Source organism: Catharus ustulatus, chromosome 4 (genome assembly GCF_009819885.2).
Source record: "Catharus ustulatus isolate bCatUst1 chromosome 4, bCatUst1.pri.v2, whole genome shotgun sequence".
Taxonomy (NCBI): domain Eukaryota; kingdom Metazoa; phylum Chordata; class Aves; order Passeriformes; family Turdidae; genus Catharus; species Catharus ustulatus.
The window spans coordinates 15,236,437-15,256,000 of NC_046224.1; the positions used below are offsets into that span (position 1 = coordinate 15,236,437).

A 19,564-nucleotide genomic window follows, 5' to 3' on the forward strand; every position below is an offset into this window, starting at 1 on the left:
TGAATTGCGTTACTGCCCTTACAGTTGAAGGAATGACTGCAAGGGAAGGAGGTACTTACAGAGCCTTGATGTGACATTAACCTTGGCATGAGTATGTTGTCAAGACGACAGCAGACCCGCAACTGAGCTAAAACGCTCTCATGAGCAACTCTGAGCAGTCTTCCTCTGGAGAAAATGATGTTGATTTTATACAGTAAACAATTATGAAGAAATAATAACATCATCATCAGATCAGGGACAAGCCTAGAAGCCATCCTGTCCACACAATTAGCTGGCAGGTCTCCACAGTCCCTGAAGGAGAATGACTGGGAACAAAAATCTGTAAAGAGAGAGGAGCTGAGTGATTTGCTTTTTTCAGCCATTTTTATTAACTTTGTTAGAGGAACATCTCCCTGCCAGGGGAGTTTAATGCTTCATGGAGAATTCTGCTTTTCTCAATATAAAGAAGCACTCCCCTCTCAAAGGGCAGTCTGTGCAGAAGAGCTCTGTCTTTGGGAAGCTCTGTTTTCCTCTAGCCAGTGCTCTCCTGAGCACATTCCTTCCATGTAAAATGAATGGCATGTTTACAGATTGTCAGTAATGCTGTTAGGTTTCACTATGTGCCTTTTGCTCATATCTGCTAGTTTGCTGAGGGGTTTAAATGTGTCTTGGAAACCTCTTTGGGGGAAAAGTGGGTTTGAATTGCCTGTGCAGTGAGAGGAAGCGGGTCAGCAGGCAGTCAAACCCTCTTTCCCAGTTTCAGGAGTGTGCCTAATGACCTTGGCATTAGAGCCTGGATGCTAACTAGATTCCACTGGTTAGAAAAAAAAAAATTCATGGGAGTTCATTAGCTGGATTCTCAGACAACAGATTTGTTTATTTCCAACAGGGGACATACCAATGTCTGTCACAGCCTCGAGAGTGTTCTGGAGAGCTTTACATTCATGCAGTGCTGCCTGTTGTCTAATGCATAGCAGATGAGACTCTTAAAACTATTAGAATACTTTTACTTTGTAAGAACATTAGATTTTTCTAAAAATACCATGTTACTTTCCCCCCTTGTAGATAAAGACAGACGTGTAAGTTCATTAGGCTTGTTTGGCATCATGACAGATACATTTGTAAAAGTTCCTGTGACTGCTTGACTCATGCAAAAAGAGAATGTATGTATGTATTTACAAATTTGAAGGCTGAGAATCTGTTTTCAGTACGTCATGGGAAACAGCTTTACGGACCTTTGCTGTTACCAAGGAAAGATTAGCCCCAGAGCAATCTCTCAGGAATTAAGTACTCTGTTGTCCATAGGTAGATGTGGCTTATTTTGTCATGCAGGAAGTATTGGTAAAAGATTTTATTGCTGAAATGATTATTTCAAACATTTCTATGAAGTCTGCATTGAAAATTCATTCTTAACTCAGCAGTAATTAGGAGAGAAACTAGTATTTCTCTTATCAAGTCATCAGATAAATAGGTGAAGATTATAGGTAGGATTATGGTTCTCTTATTTACCACATAAAAAATTATAGTAGAGGGAGTAAATGATTCGGGAAAGTAGCAGGATTAAGAGAATATTCACATCTGCATGTATGTTGGCAGCACTCAGAAGAGATGTGATTATAACCAGTAGTCTTAGAGAAATCTCTTGATGAACAATATGGTAAATGTTGGCTAAATTGAAATATTCATCACTTCAGTAGGAACCAGAACATAAAACGCCCCCTCTCTCCCTCAATATTGTTTAGAAAAGAAAATCAAGATATATGCAGAATTAAATCCTGATTATCTTCCCCAGTGCTAGAAAGTATGAAAACCTGGAGCAGCTGGGTGGCAGGACACAATCATATTTGTCCTGTTTGATTGGAAGTATGTACTTCAGCACAATAATATCTAATATATATTAGTGAGGTGTGTGAAAACAGAAATTAAAATAAGATCTGAAACTGATTATAGTCTTTGTCAGCCAACGCTCTAAGGCATGAGGTCTTTCCTGGGAGGAGGTCATCAGACATGTAATCACAGTCTAATGGGTGCATATATCACGATGATTTGTAAAAGGGATGTAGAAGAGGAACTTAAGAAATCTTGTAAGGATATTTTAAAGCCATTTCTGCTAACTAGTAAGAGCAAAGAGGAAGAATAGAAGGATAAAGTAATATGGAATACTGTGTGCTTAATCCTTGATGAGCCTGTCTTATTGGTGATGCAGGAGCAGGTACTAAAATAAGCAGAATTTTAATGTTCAGATCCTTTCAGCCACTCTTCCTGCTCAAATCTTTAAGACATCACACTTTAAAATTATTTTAAAAGGAAATTATTTCATGGTGGAGCTGAGAACCATAATAAGCTCCTTTTAGGCATGTATAAAGATGGTGAAATCTATACATGTGCTGAAATATTGTAAGGATGTAATTAAATAATTGAGAGTGGAATTTTATTGTAGCTTTAATAGAAGATAGTCTCGTCCTTTTTTTAAAAAATGTTTAAATTGCTAAAGAGGGAAGACTTTTTTTAGTTTCTGTTATAATTTAATTGTATTTTAATTTACTGTCTGTACAAATAAGGTACTTTGTATATTATAGCTGCATTTTAGGTCTAAAACAGTGAGCAAAGCAACATGATAATCTAAACTGAAACTATTTACATTCCTTTCAGATAATTACTTAGGAATTACTATTAATAGCTCTAACACAGTATTTCTACTCAACCAGTGGCAAATCCTGGATGTTTGAAAAGCCTTGTTTTGAAGTGAGTGTGTTCTGACTAGGAAATGTTTAGTTTTTATGCTGAAGACAGAATTCATTTGTTGGAGACACCCTGCACAAAATAAGATTTTAAAGCAGGACTAGTTAGTTTGAAACATTGTCTGTACATTTGTTCTCTACTCATTCCTTTTTATTTTACTTTGCTGCTAAACACGCTTCTGGATCTTACTCCAGGTTGCTAGTTAAAAGGCATTCTGGTCAGGAATGCCAACTGCTGTTTGGGTTACTTGGTACAACTACTTCAGATGCTTGTAGCACTGAGGTAATTGGAATATAAAAACAAAAGTAACCCTTTAACTAAAGCATTGTCAATCAAATGCTGGTGTCTAGAAAAATTGTGTTATTTAAGTTGAAAAATGTTTGAGTCAGTGCTCTTCATTTTAAAAGTGGTCCGAAGAAGAAGAGGTTATGGTGTTCAAAATTTAAATATACATCTGCTGAAGAAGCAAGCTTTCAGCTTTTTACAGTCATTCTCTGGTCAGCTGAAGGGGAACTAAAAGGAAAATACTCTTGTTCCCTGTTTAAAAAGCATGTGTGCTCCTAGCTGGCAAAGGAGATAGGAAAGCGAAGGAGAAGAAAATGCCAGTGTGTGCGAGAGAATTGTCAGTCACTCATCAGTGTGCTTAGAGGATGAGGATAATTCCTGCAGCTTTTCTCTCTCCCTTATGAAATGTACATTAGAGAGCCTTCATTGCCCATAGGAGCCTGCTGCTAATTAGCTGCTCCAGCTGCTGATCTTCTTAGGGACAGATTGAGAGCTGTCGGTGCCTCGCTGCTGGGGCCGTGTTCAGCAGGGGCAGCTCACAGCTCCCAGCCCTGCCCAGGGGTCTGAGAGGGGCACAGCAGAGTGGGAGCTGCAGGGAGCTGCTGCTGGGACAGAGATGGGATTTCCCCTCCTGCCTTGGAGCCCAGGAAAGGGAGCTGACTCATATTCGGGAGCATGTGGGTTTTTTTCTGAGGGGAGAATTTCCAATAGTTGTTTTTCACATTTATTTGGTTATTGACTGTGAAAATTGAATTTAAGTAAAAATAATTTGTGATGACTGTCTCAGCAGATTCCTTTAGGCTTTTACACTGTGAAATGGATTTGCTAAAATTAAATTCTCTGTTTGGAGGGTGGAAAATATTTTGGAAAGACCCATGTGGTAGAGCATTTTTACTGATAAAGATCATTCGACAGGGCTGAACACAGACCTCTGTACAGAAGCTTGTACCTTTAACAGCATCCCTAATCCACATCTTATGTACTTTTATTCCATAGTAAGTAATTCTTCAATAATCACAACAGTATACAGTAAAAGTTTCATATCTTCCCTTCTTAAAAGAATGGAGTTTTTAGAGTATTTTTTACTTTTGAGGGAAAACAAATCAACATATTTCTGCAGTAGGGCAGTTGAATAACTCAATATGTTTGATAAGTTTAAGTCATAGAAATTACTGTACATGCTGTTTGCATGTGGGGTTCATTTCCTTGAGAATGGAGGCAGTAACATCAATCCCTCACTGGCACAAGGGGAACTGGAATTATTGATTCCTTTGATTTAAAGTAGTGACTTTAACTCAGCTTGTTGGTTAGTACAGGCTAGGAAGTGGGCAGTCTGAGAGGTGGCAAGTAATACTTCTCAACAGCAGCACTTTGGGCTTTTCTTCCTCCTTGCAGGATGAATAGACTCCCTTTTGTCCTGTAGGTTCCACAGCTGTCACATTAGCTTTGCATAGATAATAGTAAGGGACAAGTTTGAGGTTCTACTTGATTATTGAGTTCTTCAGAGCTTTGATTCAGATGGGGGGTGTTCCTATTTTAGCATATTTTCTTGGAAAAATAACTATTTTTCAAAAGCACTTAATTATGTTAAACTCTCAGATGTCAGAGGCCATGAAAGATAGATGGTTACTTTGATTTCTGCTGAGTTCTTCTGCTGTCACATCCCAGACTGTTGAGTTGTGTATAACAATGAAGACTTTGGAACCCAAAGTTCATAAATTTCATAAACTAGAGATAATGTAATCACTAACCATTTATGTACTTTATAAAACTCGCTAGATTAGGCATGGGTATTGCACCTGCATGCACAAATCAAAGCAGAGCAACACTCTATGTTAAGTGCTCGCTCTCACAAATCAGGCATGAAGTAATTATCATGTTTTAAGTGCTCTTAGAGCCTTAGGGCTTCATTTTCAGTTACAACATTGATGATTTGCAGTGAATTTTAGGGCTGACAGCAGAGGAATCTTTTTTGGAGAGCTCTGATTTAATTCAGAGCCTCCCTGGTACAGCAGGGATGGGTGGGGATGCAGTGCTTCATTCCCCTTCCGAAACAGGTTTCTCTGAGCTTTTTAGGGCAGAGCTATTGCCACCTACTGGAATCAGGGAAAAGCTCTGTTTAAAAAATACTGTTCCATCATCTATTTAAAACAACGAATGCAAGATCTGAAGTATTTCAGTTGTGATGGCAAACAGCTGCTGGTAGTAGTTAAAATGTAATATTTGTGTCTAAATTGCTGTTATAGAAAGTGAATGTCACAGTTCTATACTTAGATGAAAGGTTATGGTGGTCAAAATGTTACTGTTAGAACCACTGAAATATAAACTTTATATGTATGTCAATAACTAGAAATTGAATAGAGCAGGGAAGTGCTAAAAAGCATGCTAATGCATGCAATATTGATCTCTATTTTAAACTCCTTGTCCTTATGTGGTTTTTTTTGTCTCAGATTTTACAAGATTAGCAAATTTAGAAAGTTCCACCCCCCACTTTTGTTTCAGTAAAAATTTCAAAGGATTGATACTTTATTCTCTCTTCAATTCCCATTGAAATATGTGGTTAACTGAGGTTTTAAAGTATTAACAGTGCTATGGAAAATTGTTTCTGCACAGTGCTGGTTTGGCTGGGAGCTCAGGGTCTGCTGCCTGGAATAAGCAATAAACTATCTGTAAAGCCTCAGCAGTGTGCCTGCAGCCACAGAGCAGACCCAGGTTGTGTTGGAATTGTGTCACCACATCCCACCTGTGGTTTGAGTTTGGAGTTTGGGTGGGATTTGCTTTGTTTTTCTAAATTGAGCTATAAAATCCCACCATTCCTTAGTAACTTCACATACTAGGTTTCAACATTAAAGTACAATTTTTAGGGTACCTCTGTATGTCTAAAACTTTGGGGTAGTTAAAAGCAATACAATTTTTTGTCTGTATTGTTTTCTAAACTATTTGGAAGCATTCAGAAAAAAAAAAAGATTGTTATATAGAACCTATTTCATTTGGAGAGTTAACTTCCAGTGAATATTTGCACTGAGTTACCTTGATACTAAGTTACAACAACCACCTTGATTTCTTTGGTCTTTAATTAGCACAGTCTTGGAAATGTTTTTGACAATTGTAACTCAAGGGATGCTTTTGAATGAGGACATTCCTTTGACACTACCACTGGCACATGGTGAATAGCACAAGCATCAATAAAGTAAGAATAGGAAGTCTGGATGGAATTTGCTTAAATCAACTTCAGATGTCTAAAATTGTGACCTTGAGCTGTCTTGTAGTTCCTTGACTAATAGAGTAGAAAATGTTCCTTTCTGTTCCTTGCAGATGTTCTTTGCCTGTGTTTTAGTGAATAGATTTTCATATGCCATGCCAGCAGTTCTTGCATGCTGTTCTGTTAATATTTCTTCAGTTAATATTAAAATATTTATACTTATTATTATTGAGCCCTACACTCAGTCCTTCCCACCAGTATTCATTGGAGCAATCTGTCTTTATATAGCATACAAAAGAGGCATCTCCTAGGAGAACTGATATTTCTGCAGTGATTAGACAGCTGGTGGATATTTCTCTTATACCCAAAAGAACTTTGGAATTATAATTATTAAGAAAATGAAATGTAAATTCAGGTGAAAAAACAAATGAGATTAAATATCAGGTGGATATTTATTTTATGGTAAACCTGCATGAAATTCCAAACTGCTGCATTTGACATCATAATCTTCAGACCAGTTTGTTTCAATAATTTTGTTATTGAGTATCAATGCTGCAATCAGAGAGACTAAATACTTTTGAATCTGGAAAGGAAAGCCAGAAGTTCTCCTATCCTATTGCCCCAGTTCAGTAGTTTGATTGCAGTCTGGTGCTCCATACATAAGTTCCCAAACATGTCAGAGCAGGCATAATAATAAACTTCCACCAAAAACCCCAGGAGCAGCACAGCCGTTGCAGTTCAGGGAAAGACCTGGAGCACTGAGGTACAGAGAGGGGTCTGCACACAAGTGAGAGCTTACTGAGCAAGCCCATCATGCATGTTCAATGTCTTTAACAAAAAATACTTGTATGTCTTACCTTTATAAGTATTTTTGTCCTCAAAGAGCTCTAACCGAATGAAGGCTGCCTGCCTGTAGGCAGGAATATAGAGTGACTAAATCTATCTGGTTTCTGCTAGAAAGCCTCGGGCAGCACCAGTTAGTTCTGGCAGCCCCCAAGGTGACTGATAGACACTTTCCAGTTAGTGTTCATCTCTGAAATTCCCTGAAGGTTTGTCTTTCAGAAGAAATGGCAAAATCATTAATGAGCACTCCCTCCTTTTGGAGAAGTAGGGGAAGCTGGCAATGTCCAGATGAAACCAGACTGTATGTGCATGCTCACTACTGAAACTGGTTGTTCCAAAAAGGAACTATTTCTGTATAACCACAGAAAAGCCACTAAACAATCTTTAAAGCACATTCTGGGGTCACAGGGAGTCCACAAGCCTTTCTCAACCATGATGGCTGCCAGGAGGGAAATAATAGCTCATTCTGTTTCCAGAATGTCTCTGTGATACCTTTTTGCTGGTTGTCATGCAGAGACAGTTTTATGCTTATATTTTAAATTTGTGAAATGGCATCTACTTCACAAGCAGTTAAATATTCCCAGATGTCATTTTTTGCAAGGCATTGCCATGTGCTTGTGCTCTTACTGTGGCATGAGATGTTTCTTTTCAGTTTGTGCTTGATTGCAGTGAACACCGTTAAATGGAGCTTTTGTGGCAGCCACCAACCAGGGGGGTGGGAGCAGGAATTCTCATGTCCCTCTGGCCATGCTGTGTTTAAGTCACATCACTGAGCCATAGCCGCTCCACACACATCACATCTCCATCCTGACCTGTACATGAATACATGAGTATAAAGTGTTGTAGCACCCAAATTGTGGATCTTTCCCTCTACCACATCATGGAGTTTTTTCCACTTCATCTGGTAGAATGCAGTGGGTTTCTTATATTTTTTTTATATTACTGTCATACTAAAGTACCACTGATCATGGAAAAGACTTCAAAGTGATGGGTAGTATCACTTCCATCATATTTACTCAAATTTCTAAACATTCTTTGCTGATCTGCACCTCTGGGAAGTTCTTCAAGAGTTGATAATACCTGAAAGAAAGAAATACAAGAACCGCAGCATTTACCTGAAGTCTTTCAGTATGAGAGTTAGGACTGAACTAAGCTGTTTCTTTATCCTTTACTGGATTTTTCTTATTGAGGATTGGCTGAGACTGTTTACAAACAGCACTGGAATCTGGGAGGCTTCATGACTTAGTGAGGGCATGCTGCTGGAGCCCAGCTTTTATAAAGCACTTTTAAAAGCACTTGGGATTCTCATTAGTTTGGAAGCTACAAGAAATAGTAGAACATGTCAATAGAGAATAAAAGATTTAGGGTTAGTAAAGTTGTTTAGGGACACAAACAAATAACATTTTTTTGATGAGAGGTGAACTCTCAGTAGACCACTGGGCACAATTGCTTGTAGAGCCACAAACTGCAGCAACGGGATGTGCTGTAGAGACAAACCCAAGATTTATATGCATAGTAAGAATATTTCAGTAAGAATTGTCAGACAGTTTAGTGCTTGTGAAACACTCTATGGTTCTCTTTAGTTTTTGAATCAGTGTACTCTACGTGTGAAAAAGCAGGAAAAGTTACTGAAGGTCTCAATCTTTAAAGTACACAGATATGAGTTTTCTGTAAACCATTGGAGCGTGTCCTTGACAGGGGAAAAAGGGCAGAAATCTTGCATTGCCTGCTGCTGCCTTCTGAGCCTTACCTGAAATGATTCACTCTTTTATTGTTGGTTTTTCATGGATTTCTTTAGCTTGTAAATGCACAGAATTATGTCTCAAGTTGCAAAAATATATTCTTGTGTCTTCTCATGAAAACACTTCACAGCTGTGGGCTTTGCTTCTCCTTTGGCATTACCTTGCTGTAACTTTAACCTTGTATGATGTCAAATTCCAGTGAATCTTTCTCTAATGTTTTTGAGAAATATTTTCTGCCACTAAATATCAGTACTGAGTCATACTTTAATTTGAGAAAAAATTCCTCGGAATATATGTGTTTTTTGAAATCACTATATTTACCACCCCCCCCCAAAAAAAAGGTATCCTTAAACTAGATACTCAGCTTTGTAAAGAATCTCTCCAGAAATAATTACAGGATTGTGCTCTTGTTTATTTGTTGTATACACAGTTATTTTATTCTCCATCTTGTCATTATCACTCACTGCTGTTGGTATCACTGAATTTTTCAGTTATAAACCTTGAAGTAGCCTTCTGGCTATACATAATAAACCCACTTTTTTAATGTGTTCTTAACTGGAGAATACCTAATTTTTGCAGCTACAATTTCAACCTGTCAGGCCTTAGCTGGTGTTTACCAAGTTGGTTTTTTATCACTTCTTTGTTGAGTGTAAACTTAGATATAAATGGATGTAGATGGCTCCTCTGTGCACTCAGTCTGTGCATTAATATATTTAGATATTTGAGGATTTTATTTAAATTATTTTATTAGATGCTAATTTTGTTTAAATATATATAAAAGTATTTTAAAATCCTTTTCCAGAAAAGATTTTATAAAATATTTTGCAAAATATATAATATAGATGATATATAAAATATTTTGTAAAATATTTTTTTGCAAAATCAAGACAGAATATTTATGATCTTTGTTCCTTTTTTGTTATCTGCTTCATGTCTTTGTTGAAAATTGAAGCAGTTTCGAAACATTTCAGCAAAAAATGAAAGAAAGAAGGCACATTCCTTCTTTTGTTTTCTCTCAGCTGAACGGCTAATTTTTTTACCTGAAAGTGTCCAACATTGAAAAAACAACACAAAATACCATATTTTGAAACTGTGGCCTATTATCTAGTGATTGAAGTAGTTAAAATTATCAGAAAGGCAGAAATGCATGAAGGACAGTGACATTCAGCTAAGATGCTCATGCTCAAAACTAATTAAGTTTTTGCATTTTGATCAGCTTTTAATTTGAATTCTGTCATTAAAATTCTGTACTTATGACTAGTAGGTATTTGTTAAGTGAACAGTTGATTATGTTTCATAGTTCTATGACCTCTCACAAGTTCCTGTGCTATTAATATAATGTTTGAATTATTTATTAATATGAAATCATACAATTTAATTATTACTAGTTAATTCTAATTTGTACTGGAGCAAAATAAGAGTGTCCAGTCAGAGTCAGAACTAAGACTAGGATAGTACTCTGTAGAGCACAGAGATATCAGATGTTTCCTGACACTTTTTGTGAGCATCTGATACTTGGAAGAGTAGGAGAAAACTTGGGAAGAAAAATAAGTCAATATCACTGTAGTGGATCAAGGTGATTGTGTCTCCTTTAACAAAAATCTGATATATACTAATTTCTGCTCCCAGCTTTTGAGTGCACTGTCAGCTGCTGTGAGGTCTGAAATGGTTGGGCTTTAATTGGGTAAACATGATTCTGCATTTTCATGGTTTGAATCCATTTCTGGAGGTAAGGAGTCACCAAAGATGATGGAGAAGCTTGTTGGACAGAGTTCAGGCAGTAGCAGAGATTTGTCTCTTTCCCCTCCTGGTAGATATGATGAAGAATGAAGCTTGAAATCCATGGGGTGTGACAGCAGAGTAAAGAATTGTAGCTGACAGCTTGGACAGCTTTTCTCGAAATTTCTTAGCTTGTGAAATGTTTGTACTCAAACCTGAAGATTCTTAGGTAAATAAATAATAATATTTAAAAATTATGTTCATCTGTGATCAGATAGCCAGGACAGAGGTAAATCAGAGCGAGTCTCTTGCAGGTATGTGCTCTGACATGACTGAGAATCATGGAATCATTTAGATTGGAAAAGGCTCTTAAGATCATCAAGTCTGTAGTTATAATGAATAGATGCTCTAGTGGGGGGTGAGGGGTCAGTGTGACGAAGACTTTTTCCATCATGTGAAGATGCACCAGTCATCTGCTGAAGTGCAATTTGCTTCCTTTGCTGTGGACTATTTTTCCAGGATTTTGAAACATATACTAGTATTTCAAATACTCTTTGCCACTTATAACAAAAGGCTTCAATAAGTGTCCCAGAACTCTGTTTGTATATTATGCAATGAAGGTTAAGCAATGTCTAGCTGAATCTAATGAAGGTTTATGGAATAGTTTTTCAAGGCTGCATCTGTTTCCTCTTTTCTGGTTGTTTGGGGTTTTGGGTTTTTTTTGTTTTGTTTTCTGGTTTTTCAGTTGCTGTTATCTGGTGTGAGAAGCTTCATCTGCATATTTTTAGGTAACATCTGGTTTAATGGATGAATTATTTCTCTGTGTAAACTATAAAGTCAAAGTGATAAATACAAACTTCTCCAGAGAGGTGTGGAGCTTCTGAGGCGTGGAAGACAGTAACTAGGGAACTGTGAAAAAGCTTAGAAATTATTGATTCAGACATTATTCAGGTTTAAAGAAATCTGTTTGCCTTCAGGTCGAGTTGCAGTTCTCTTGATGCTTCAGACAGCATCTTACTGCATGTATAACAAAGGAGCAAGGATTTTTCTTTAAAACAGAATATGCTGACTTGTAGTGAAAGTACACCTCATGATTTAACTGGTTTCTATGGGTTGTGCTAATGTAACTATTTTGGATGTGCATGGGTGGATTTGAGAGGCTACTTGATGGACAGGGTAGAGGCAGTTTCCAAAGTTTTCCTCAGTTACATGTCTGAGTACCACTAAGTTATTATACAGTTCATCTGGTACCTTGCTACATTGTGTCCTCTAAGGTAGTTGAAGGTTTGTTCAGAAAACTGAATATTTTTAGCAGAAGAAGAGAGGTTTGAACTTATGAGAACTAATCCAAACACTGAGATTCAGATTCTTCTACAGGATGAGTAATTGCTTGTGGATAAATAATCTTAGTTCTTCCCAAGCATCCACAAAAACCTTCCTCATCCAAACAGCAGCTACTCTAATTTATGTCTCTTTTGTCCTCGGTCATTTCCATGACAGACTTCAAATGAAAACATGAGTGAATAAAGTTGGCATAAATTTATATTGTTCATTGGATTGCCATGATATAAAAGTCAGCACTCTACACAGGAGACTTTAAAAATCTCCTTGAAGGAGATTTTTAGTAAATCAAATGTATTTATGTTGCACTCAAGAACTTAAATTGGCAAATTGTAGATTATCATCATCCTGATAACCCAGACACAAAAGACTGGCATAACAGCAGTCCTTAAGTAGTTTTACTTGTGTTAGAACAAAGAAATGGGGATTAGTGAAACTGTGAATTAACTATAAAATTTTTCTGTGCCTTCAGCACCTGATTTGTCAAAGTTTATCTCAGAGTGGAATGTGTAATTTTTAAATATGCTTGTTCGAACAAACATTTTACAGAGATGGATGATCACTATAGTGTTTTTCTTCAGAAGTAATTTCCTTTGCCTGAATTTATTTGAATTTGACCTTTTAAGATTTTTGATCTAAATCCACTTAAGATGCTGAAAGGCTTAAAAGACAATGAGAAATCAGCAGCTTTCATATTAAAAAGATGTGAAATATATGTGAATATGTTCACAATGAAACAGTCATGCAAAAGCTGTATCTTTAGGGCTAGACAGTCCTCACTGTACAGCAAAGAAAAAATTAATGGATATTTGAGAAGAAAATCAAATTGGTCTCTGTCTTGTGCCTGTGCTATGTCTTGCCCAGCCATTTCTCACACTGGGGTTTTCAGTGTTGTGCTTCAGAATTATTGTACAGCCAAAATGGCTCAACTATTAGGAAAATTTACATTAATTGTCATGGAAATGGTTTTATCCTGTTTCATCCTGCTGTTATTCACGATAATACTTTAGACTCCCCACATTGGCTCTTTTCTAACCTTATTTTGTGTGCCATATGAAGGTAATTTAAGGAGATGGGGAGCAAAGTTTTAGTTCTTTTGAGCTTCAGACCATATCTGATAGAGGATGGATTCTGTGATTTTGAAACTGACCATATAATATTTGTAATTTGAAAATTTACTGATCTTCTCATTTATTTCCAGTCAGTTGAATTTTTTGCATCAATTGTTGGTAGGTCAGACTTTCACTAATTAGAACTGATGTGTGTCTTAAGTAGCCTGTAGAAAACACATAGCCAAAGAAATTCACAGTAAAGGTTTTCAGTGTAGCATTTTCATGTTTTTGGTTGGGCAGTAATTTCAGAGGCTATAATGTGGTGTGTCTTCACTGGTTGTAACAAAGTGAATATTACCAGCATATTGGTACTTACAAACTCTTTGCACCAGTACCTGACTGCATCATTTCACTTGGACCATTTACAGGGAATTGCCTGGATGGTCACTCAAAGTGTTGCAGTCAGCAACTTAATGACCAAGTGAACACCAGGGACAAGTGGAATGCCTCAGGGGTCGGTACTGGAACTGGTGCTGTTTAAGATCTTTGTTGGTGACAGGAACAGTGGGATCAAGTGTGCCCTCAGCAAGTTTGCAGACACCACTGATCTCTTTGGTGCTGTCAACACACTGGAGGGAAGGGATGCCATCCAGAGGGACAGGCTTGAGAGCTGGGCCCGTGTGAAGCTCATAGACCCACAGAATATCACCAAGGTTGGAAGAGTCCTTTAAGAGGAAACCTGACATTGGCCCAGCACTACCCCTGTAACCACTAAAGCACATCACCCAGCTCCAGCCTCTTGAACACCTCCAGGGATGGTGACTCCAGCACTCACTGGGCAACATATTCCAATGCCTGACCATCCTAACAGGGAAAAAACTTCTAATACCTAACCTGAATCTCCTCTGTCTCAGCTTAAGGCCATTTCCTCTGGTCCTCTTACTTCACTGTAGAAGAGACCAGCCCTTGTCTAACTACAATCTCTTTTTGGGTAGTTGCAGACAGCGATGAGGTGCCCCCTGCCTCTCCTTGAGGCTGAACACACCCAGCTTTCTCAGCCATTACTAATAAGATCTGTTTCCTAAGGATTCATGAGCCTTGTTGGCCTTGGCTGGACATGCTCCAGCACCTCAATGTTCTCTTTGAAGTGATAATCCCAGAACTGAACACAGGATTCAAGGTGCAGTACAGTGCTGAGTGCAGTGGGATGATCACTGCCCTGCTCCTGCTGGCCACAATATTCTTGATACAGGCCAAAATGCCATTGGCCTTCTTGGCTACCTGGGCGCACACTTGCTCATATTGAGCCCACTGTTGACCAGCACACCCAAATCCCTTTCTGCCAAACAGCTCTTGAGCCACTCCTGCCCCAGCCTGCAGCACTGCATGGGGTTATTGGGACACAAGTGCAGGACCCATTTGGCCATAAGGCATTTGGCCTTAGTGAACCTCCTGCAGTTTTGTTCTCAGGCCATTGTTCAAGACTGTCCAGGTCTCTCTGCAGAGCTTTCCTACACTCAAGCAGATCAATACTCCCACCCAACATGGTGATGTCTGCAGATTTACTGAGGGTGCACTCAATTCCCACATCCAGATCATCAATGGGAATGTTAACAGGCTGTGGAACAGGCTGCCCAGAGAAACTGTGGATGCCCCATCCCTGCAAGTGTTCAGGGACAGTTTAGATAGGGCTCTGAGTAACCTGGTCTAGTGAAAGGTGTCCTTGCCCATGGAAGGTGGAGCTGGAACTTGATCCTTAAGGTCCCTTTCAAATCACACCATTCTATGATTCTTTGATTTTCTCCTGTGTTTCAGCTTATGAAGGGATGGGTAGCTGCTCCTCTGCTTCCATCATATATGCTCCCTTAATGCAGGACAAAATTTAGAATTTTGTCTGGTAATAAACTGTATGTTAATTACAAATATGTTCTTCAGTAAAATAATAGGTCTTATAGGAACAGTGGTATAGTAGTAGAACAGTGGTATAGTAGTAGAATTAGCACAGTAATAGAGCTTGAACAAATCTCTAGCCTTGAAGGAGTTTTATTTTTTAACATTCCCGGCACTGCAAGATGCCAGCAAATGCAGATGTCTTTGCTTTTACTATGCGTACCATGCTGGTTTACAACTGAAGGATAAGCAAAGCACAGTTCATTACTGCCAGGTTTCTATTTAATCTAGTCTTAAGTGCTGGTTTTCCCATTTCATTGCACTGAATCCACTTTTTTGTGACAAAATTTCCTCTCTGTTAGGAGCAGACAGCGGAGAATAGATGAGTGGCCTCAGTCACAGGAGGCTTTGGAGACATTTGGTTTTTCCTTGTATCATTTGTGTTCCACTCTGTCAAAAGTGGGACACAACTGGGGAGAGATGTTAGGGGAAGGAAACACGCTGACCTGCCTGCAGTTGTGTCTGCGTGAATCAGCATGTTGTTTTGTGCTCACGGAGATGGATGCAGGAGAATAGATCAAGCATGTCTTTGTTTGCAGTTTTGTTTGAGAGAAAGCATGAGGCCCTCTCTGCCAATCTGGCTGGGCAGAATGGAGGAATTCATCTCAGCATCAAGATGCTTAAAAGTGCTCATCAGCTTGTATTCATTACAAACACCTGCAAATGAAATTCACATAACAGCAAAAGAAGCAAAAGTGATGATGTTAAAGCAGTGTAAAACTGAGCACTCCTGTGTTCTTGCACTGGGCCAGTCTGTATCCAGGCACAAAGGACGTGTCTTTGAGAGGGATGTTCAGCTGATGTGTTTTCTATGTGTTTTCCATCTCAAGAGTGGTAACTAATCAATGCCCTGGATGAGATGGCCTTTCCAGGGGAACTCAGCAGGGCAGAGCTGTGGAAGGGTGGAAAGGTGCACACCGGCACTGGCTGCATTGCCAACCCCAAATTAAGGGTCAGCATTTCTTCACTTGATCAGGTGCTGCTCAAGTGCAAAGTGGAACTGCAAATCTTACAGGTTACTGCCATCAAGGAAACATTAGGGTTTTACCAAGTTTTCAGATGTGCATTTTCCCAGTATTTGTAGGGTTAACTTCTCTCTTATAAATATTTTGGAGCTTTGGATTTCCAGTTGTCCTGAATTTGGGTATAGGACTTCACCATGATAGCCTACTTTAAATGTCCTGTCATCAATGATGACATAGGGAAGATTTCTGCCCCAGGAGTGCTGGTGTTCTGGTCATCAGTGCTTAGCACATTGCTTTTCAACTCTGAAGCACTGCAGGGTGGCTGTTATTCCACAATCCACAACTTGTTACCCACCTATTGCCTGTTACAGGCATCTTCATTCTGGTTTTCCTACTGTCAAGAGGATTGTATCCTTCATGTAAGTGCTCAGCTGATCTGGAAATCATAACCCAGGCAGATGTTCAGCTCTCTGTGCTTTCTTCTTTGCAAGTAAATAACACTGTTTGCATATGAAAGAGTAGTGTCTGCTTAAGTCTTCCCTCCTGAAAGTATAGAGTTTTTCATCTCTAGCAATCGATGTGGTGGCAGCTGAAAAGCTTCACTAGTTACATGTATGACTTGTTCTTTTAAACAAATGTTAATTTAAAAAATTACAACAAAAAATAAAGTTGCCAGCATGCCTTAAAAAATTGTTACATTGTTGGCAGCCAGAGGGAAACACCTGATCTTATACCTATTCCTTGAAATACGGAATTCTCACATGGTCCTTGGAATAGAGACATATTTTCTTTCAGCAGCTAATTACAAGCGCTACCTTCTCCTAAACCATTTCACTGTGTAGAAAGAAAAATAAACACCTCATTTCTTCATGATTTCACTTGACCATGGCACACTCCAAAGACATTGCTGATTGCACCTGAAGTGTGCTGCATGTAGTTGGTTCAGCAGTGATGTAAGGACTAACTTCCACCTGACCTTAAATCCTTGTGTACAGCATCTTTAGCTCAATGTCCTGCTGCTGCAGCTGGTTTTGTGTGATATTCCTGTGAATTGGTCTTGTTGGCTTTGGTATCACCACTTGTATAGTAAAGACTGGTTGCTTGGAAAAGATCTGTAAATACAAGGCAAGTATTTAAATTCAGGAATGTTCTGCTAAGACCAGGTTTGAGAAAAAAAAATGTTTCTGAATGAAGAACTTTGCTCAAAGATCTTGATAACTTTACAGGGATTTTTTTTTTAATCTTACTTATACATTGGCCAGCTTTTATTAAGACGTTACTTGGCATGTGTATATTGCAATGTCAGCTATTGCCTTGAAAATTCGTTAATAAAAAGGAGTTTTGTTGATTTTCAGGTGTTCAAATGAAACTGTATTCAAAAAGGAAGATTTATTTTGGGCATACAATTTCTGCCCCACTCCCTACTCTTGGACAGCACTTCTGGGCCTTATTTTGTATTTGGTTTTCTTTGCACCCGGTAAGAAATATTTGTTTTCGGATATAAGTTTAAAATGTCAAACAGTGAAGCTACATGTTAAATTTAACTATGAGTCCAGCCATTAAAGTGAGATTGATCCTTTCCTTCCTAATTCTTAGGGATGGGTCCTATGCCCTGGACTGTCAATTCTGAAATTTATCCACTTTGGGCTAGAAGTACAGGAAACGCATGCTCTTCTGGAGTCAACTGGGTTTTCAATGTGCTGGTGTCACTGACATTTCTGCATACAGCTGAGTACCTGACATACTATGGTAAGTAACAGTACCTGTCCATATGTGCAGTACTGCCATTGGCACTGAGATTTTCTCTGAATTCTGGATCCCTCCACTGGTTTTGCTATGAAGTGTCAAAACAATGTTCTCAATCCATTGTGGTTTTTTTAAGACTAGAGATCTGATACCACCTGCTTGGATCATAGAGTTTGATCTGGATTTCATATGAAGCATTTATTTTTGTCCTTAACTGAGAACCTAGACAGTTGATTAAAACAGAGAAACTGGAAAAAAGCCACTTTTTTTAAAGTGAAATAATGCTGACTCCCACTTCAGGTGACAGTATCTGCAGTTTTCCAGTTTATGGTGACATCCAGGGCCAGCATCAGATGGTGCTTGCAGAAATACAGCTGTTGATAAAGTGCTGTCTGTGGGAGCCTGTGGAGTGTTTATCAGGTTACTGCTCAGCCACTCCAGTACAAGTCATTTAAATCACATTAATCTGCCAGGGAATTGATGTGACCTTCACATCCTTACTAATGCAGAGCCTTTCAGCTCTACTTGTTATTCCTTTGAGCCATCAGTGTAGCAACACTAGGTAAATGTTTGTTGGTCCTTTGGTACCTGCTCTGCCCCTCTAGGTATGGTGGATTGTGGGCAGGAACAAGCTCTTTTTCAGTATTAATTGTTACCACTTTTAAATAATAATTAAGTATAAAAGTCACAAACATTATTTTAATCCTGACTCATTTCTTTTGCTGGAGCTTTTCATTTTGAGGACTTGTCTTAATGTGTCCTTCACTGTCAAGACAAATCAAGAAAGCACTTTCCTTTCACGTCTGCATTTTTAAATTTGGGCATGTGATTGTCTAATTGCTGTTTATTTTAAGAGCAGAGTGACTTGCCCAGAAAGCATGTGTGTTATCTTTCACGTGAATTGGAACTGCCTTTGTCAATTTACTTTGCTGAGGAATGGGGCAATAAAGAGTCCTTCTCCTACACCCACAGCCCCACAGCTCATTGTTGTAACCCTGCCACTCCAGTCTTTGCTTTTACACTGTCCTTTGAAGCCACAACCTGCTGCTTCTGTCCCTCCCTCTGCTCTGGCACACAGGAGGGATGGGAACCTCTGTAACTGACTGTGACATGGTTTTACATTGCAGGAGCCTTCTTCCTCTACGCAGGGTTTGCTGCCTTGGGACTGGTTTTCATCTACGGCTGCCTTCCTGAGACTAAAGGGAAAAAACTGGAGGAAATTGAATCTTTGTTTGAAAACAGGCTATGTACATGTGGTATGTCAGATTCTGATGAAGGGAGGTACATCGAGTATATTCGGGTGAAGGGAAGTAATTACCATCTTTCTGACAATGATGCTTCTGATGTGGAATAATTTTCAGCTGCTGATGTATTTAATCATTTAAAAGCCTTCTGGGGGAAAAGCAGCTCTCTGATGACCTCACTGCCCTGCTTCTGGTCTGGTTCTCCTTTCTACTATGTATTTTAAAATGCCTTCACGTTCAAAAATGCTCCATTTGGGAGGAAATTCAATATGCTAGCGTTTTCTTGATAACTGAAAGCAATGGCTTCCAAAAGAGATTGAATTCCACAATTATGTGACTTTACCAAGTGTGTTTGTCACTGCTCCATCCCCAGATGTTTAGTAGGGTGCACTGTACCAGATGAATACAGAAGGCTATCCTAGATGGTCAGGAGCTGTCCTGATCTCCAGTACTGACAAAACCTAAAATAATTGAGTGGCTGATGAGAAAGCAGCTGACAGCTGTCGGATCCCCATCCCACAGGAGTCAAGGAAGAAGCTCTGTTGTGCAGTAAACAAAGGATGAATGCATAAGCTGCTGTAACAGTAACCATTGAAAAGGTTTAACTGATTGGGAAAATACAAATAAATAACTGCTGTATCTATCAGAGGAACATTTCCCAAATTTACCCAAAGAGAATTTCCATTATTTATTTGAGATAGCAAGTAGAGAGTCATACTCACCTGGATGGGGTTCACTAGGGTGGTGTGTGCCT

At 38.8% G+C, this 19,564-nt stretch overlaps 1 protein-coding gene across 1 annotated transcript in view; it reads left to right on the forward strand.

The window, feature by feature from the left end:
• The window catches only part of SLC2A13 (solute carrier family 2 member 13), a 137,605-nt gene extending 118,335 nt beyond the window's left edge, over positions 1-19,270 (forward strand). The window contains exons 8-10 of the mRNA XM_033057807.1: positions 17,176-17,297; positions 17,417-17,569; positions 18,694-19,270. Coding sequence (XP_032913698.1) covers positions 17,176-17,297; positions 17,417-17,569; positions 18,694-18,920 — 502 coding nt within the window. The 3' untranslated portion in view covers positions 18,921-19,270. The remainder of the gene's footprint in view (positions 1-17,175; positions 17,298-17,416; positions 17,570-18,693) is intronic.
• Positions 19,271-19,564: the final 294 nt, after the last annotated feature.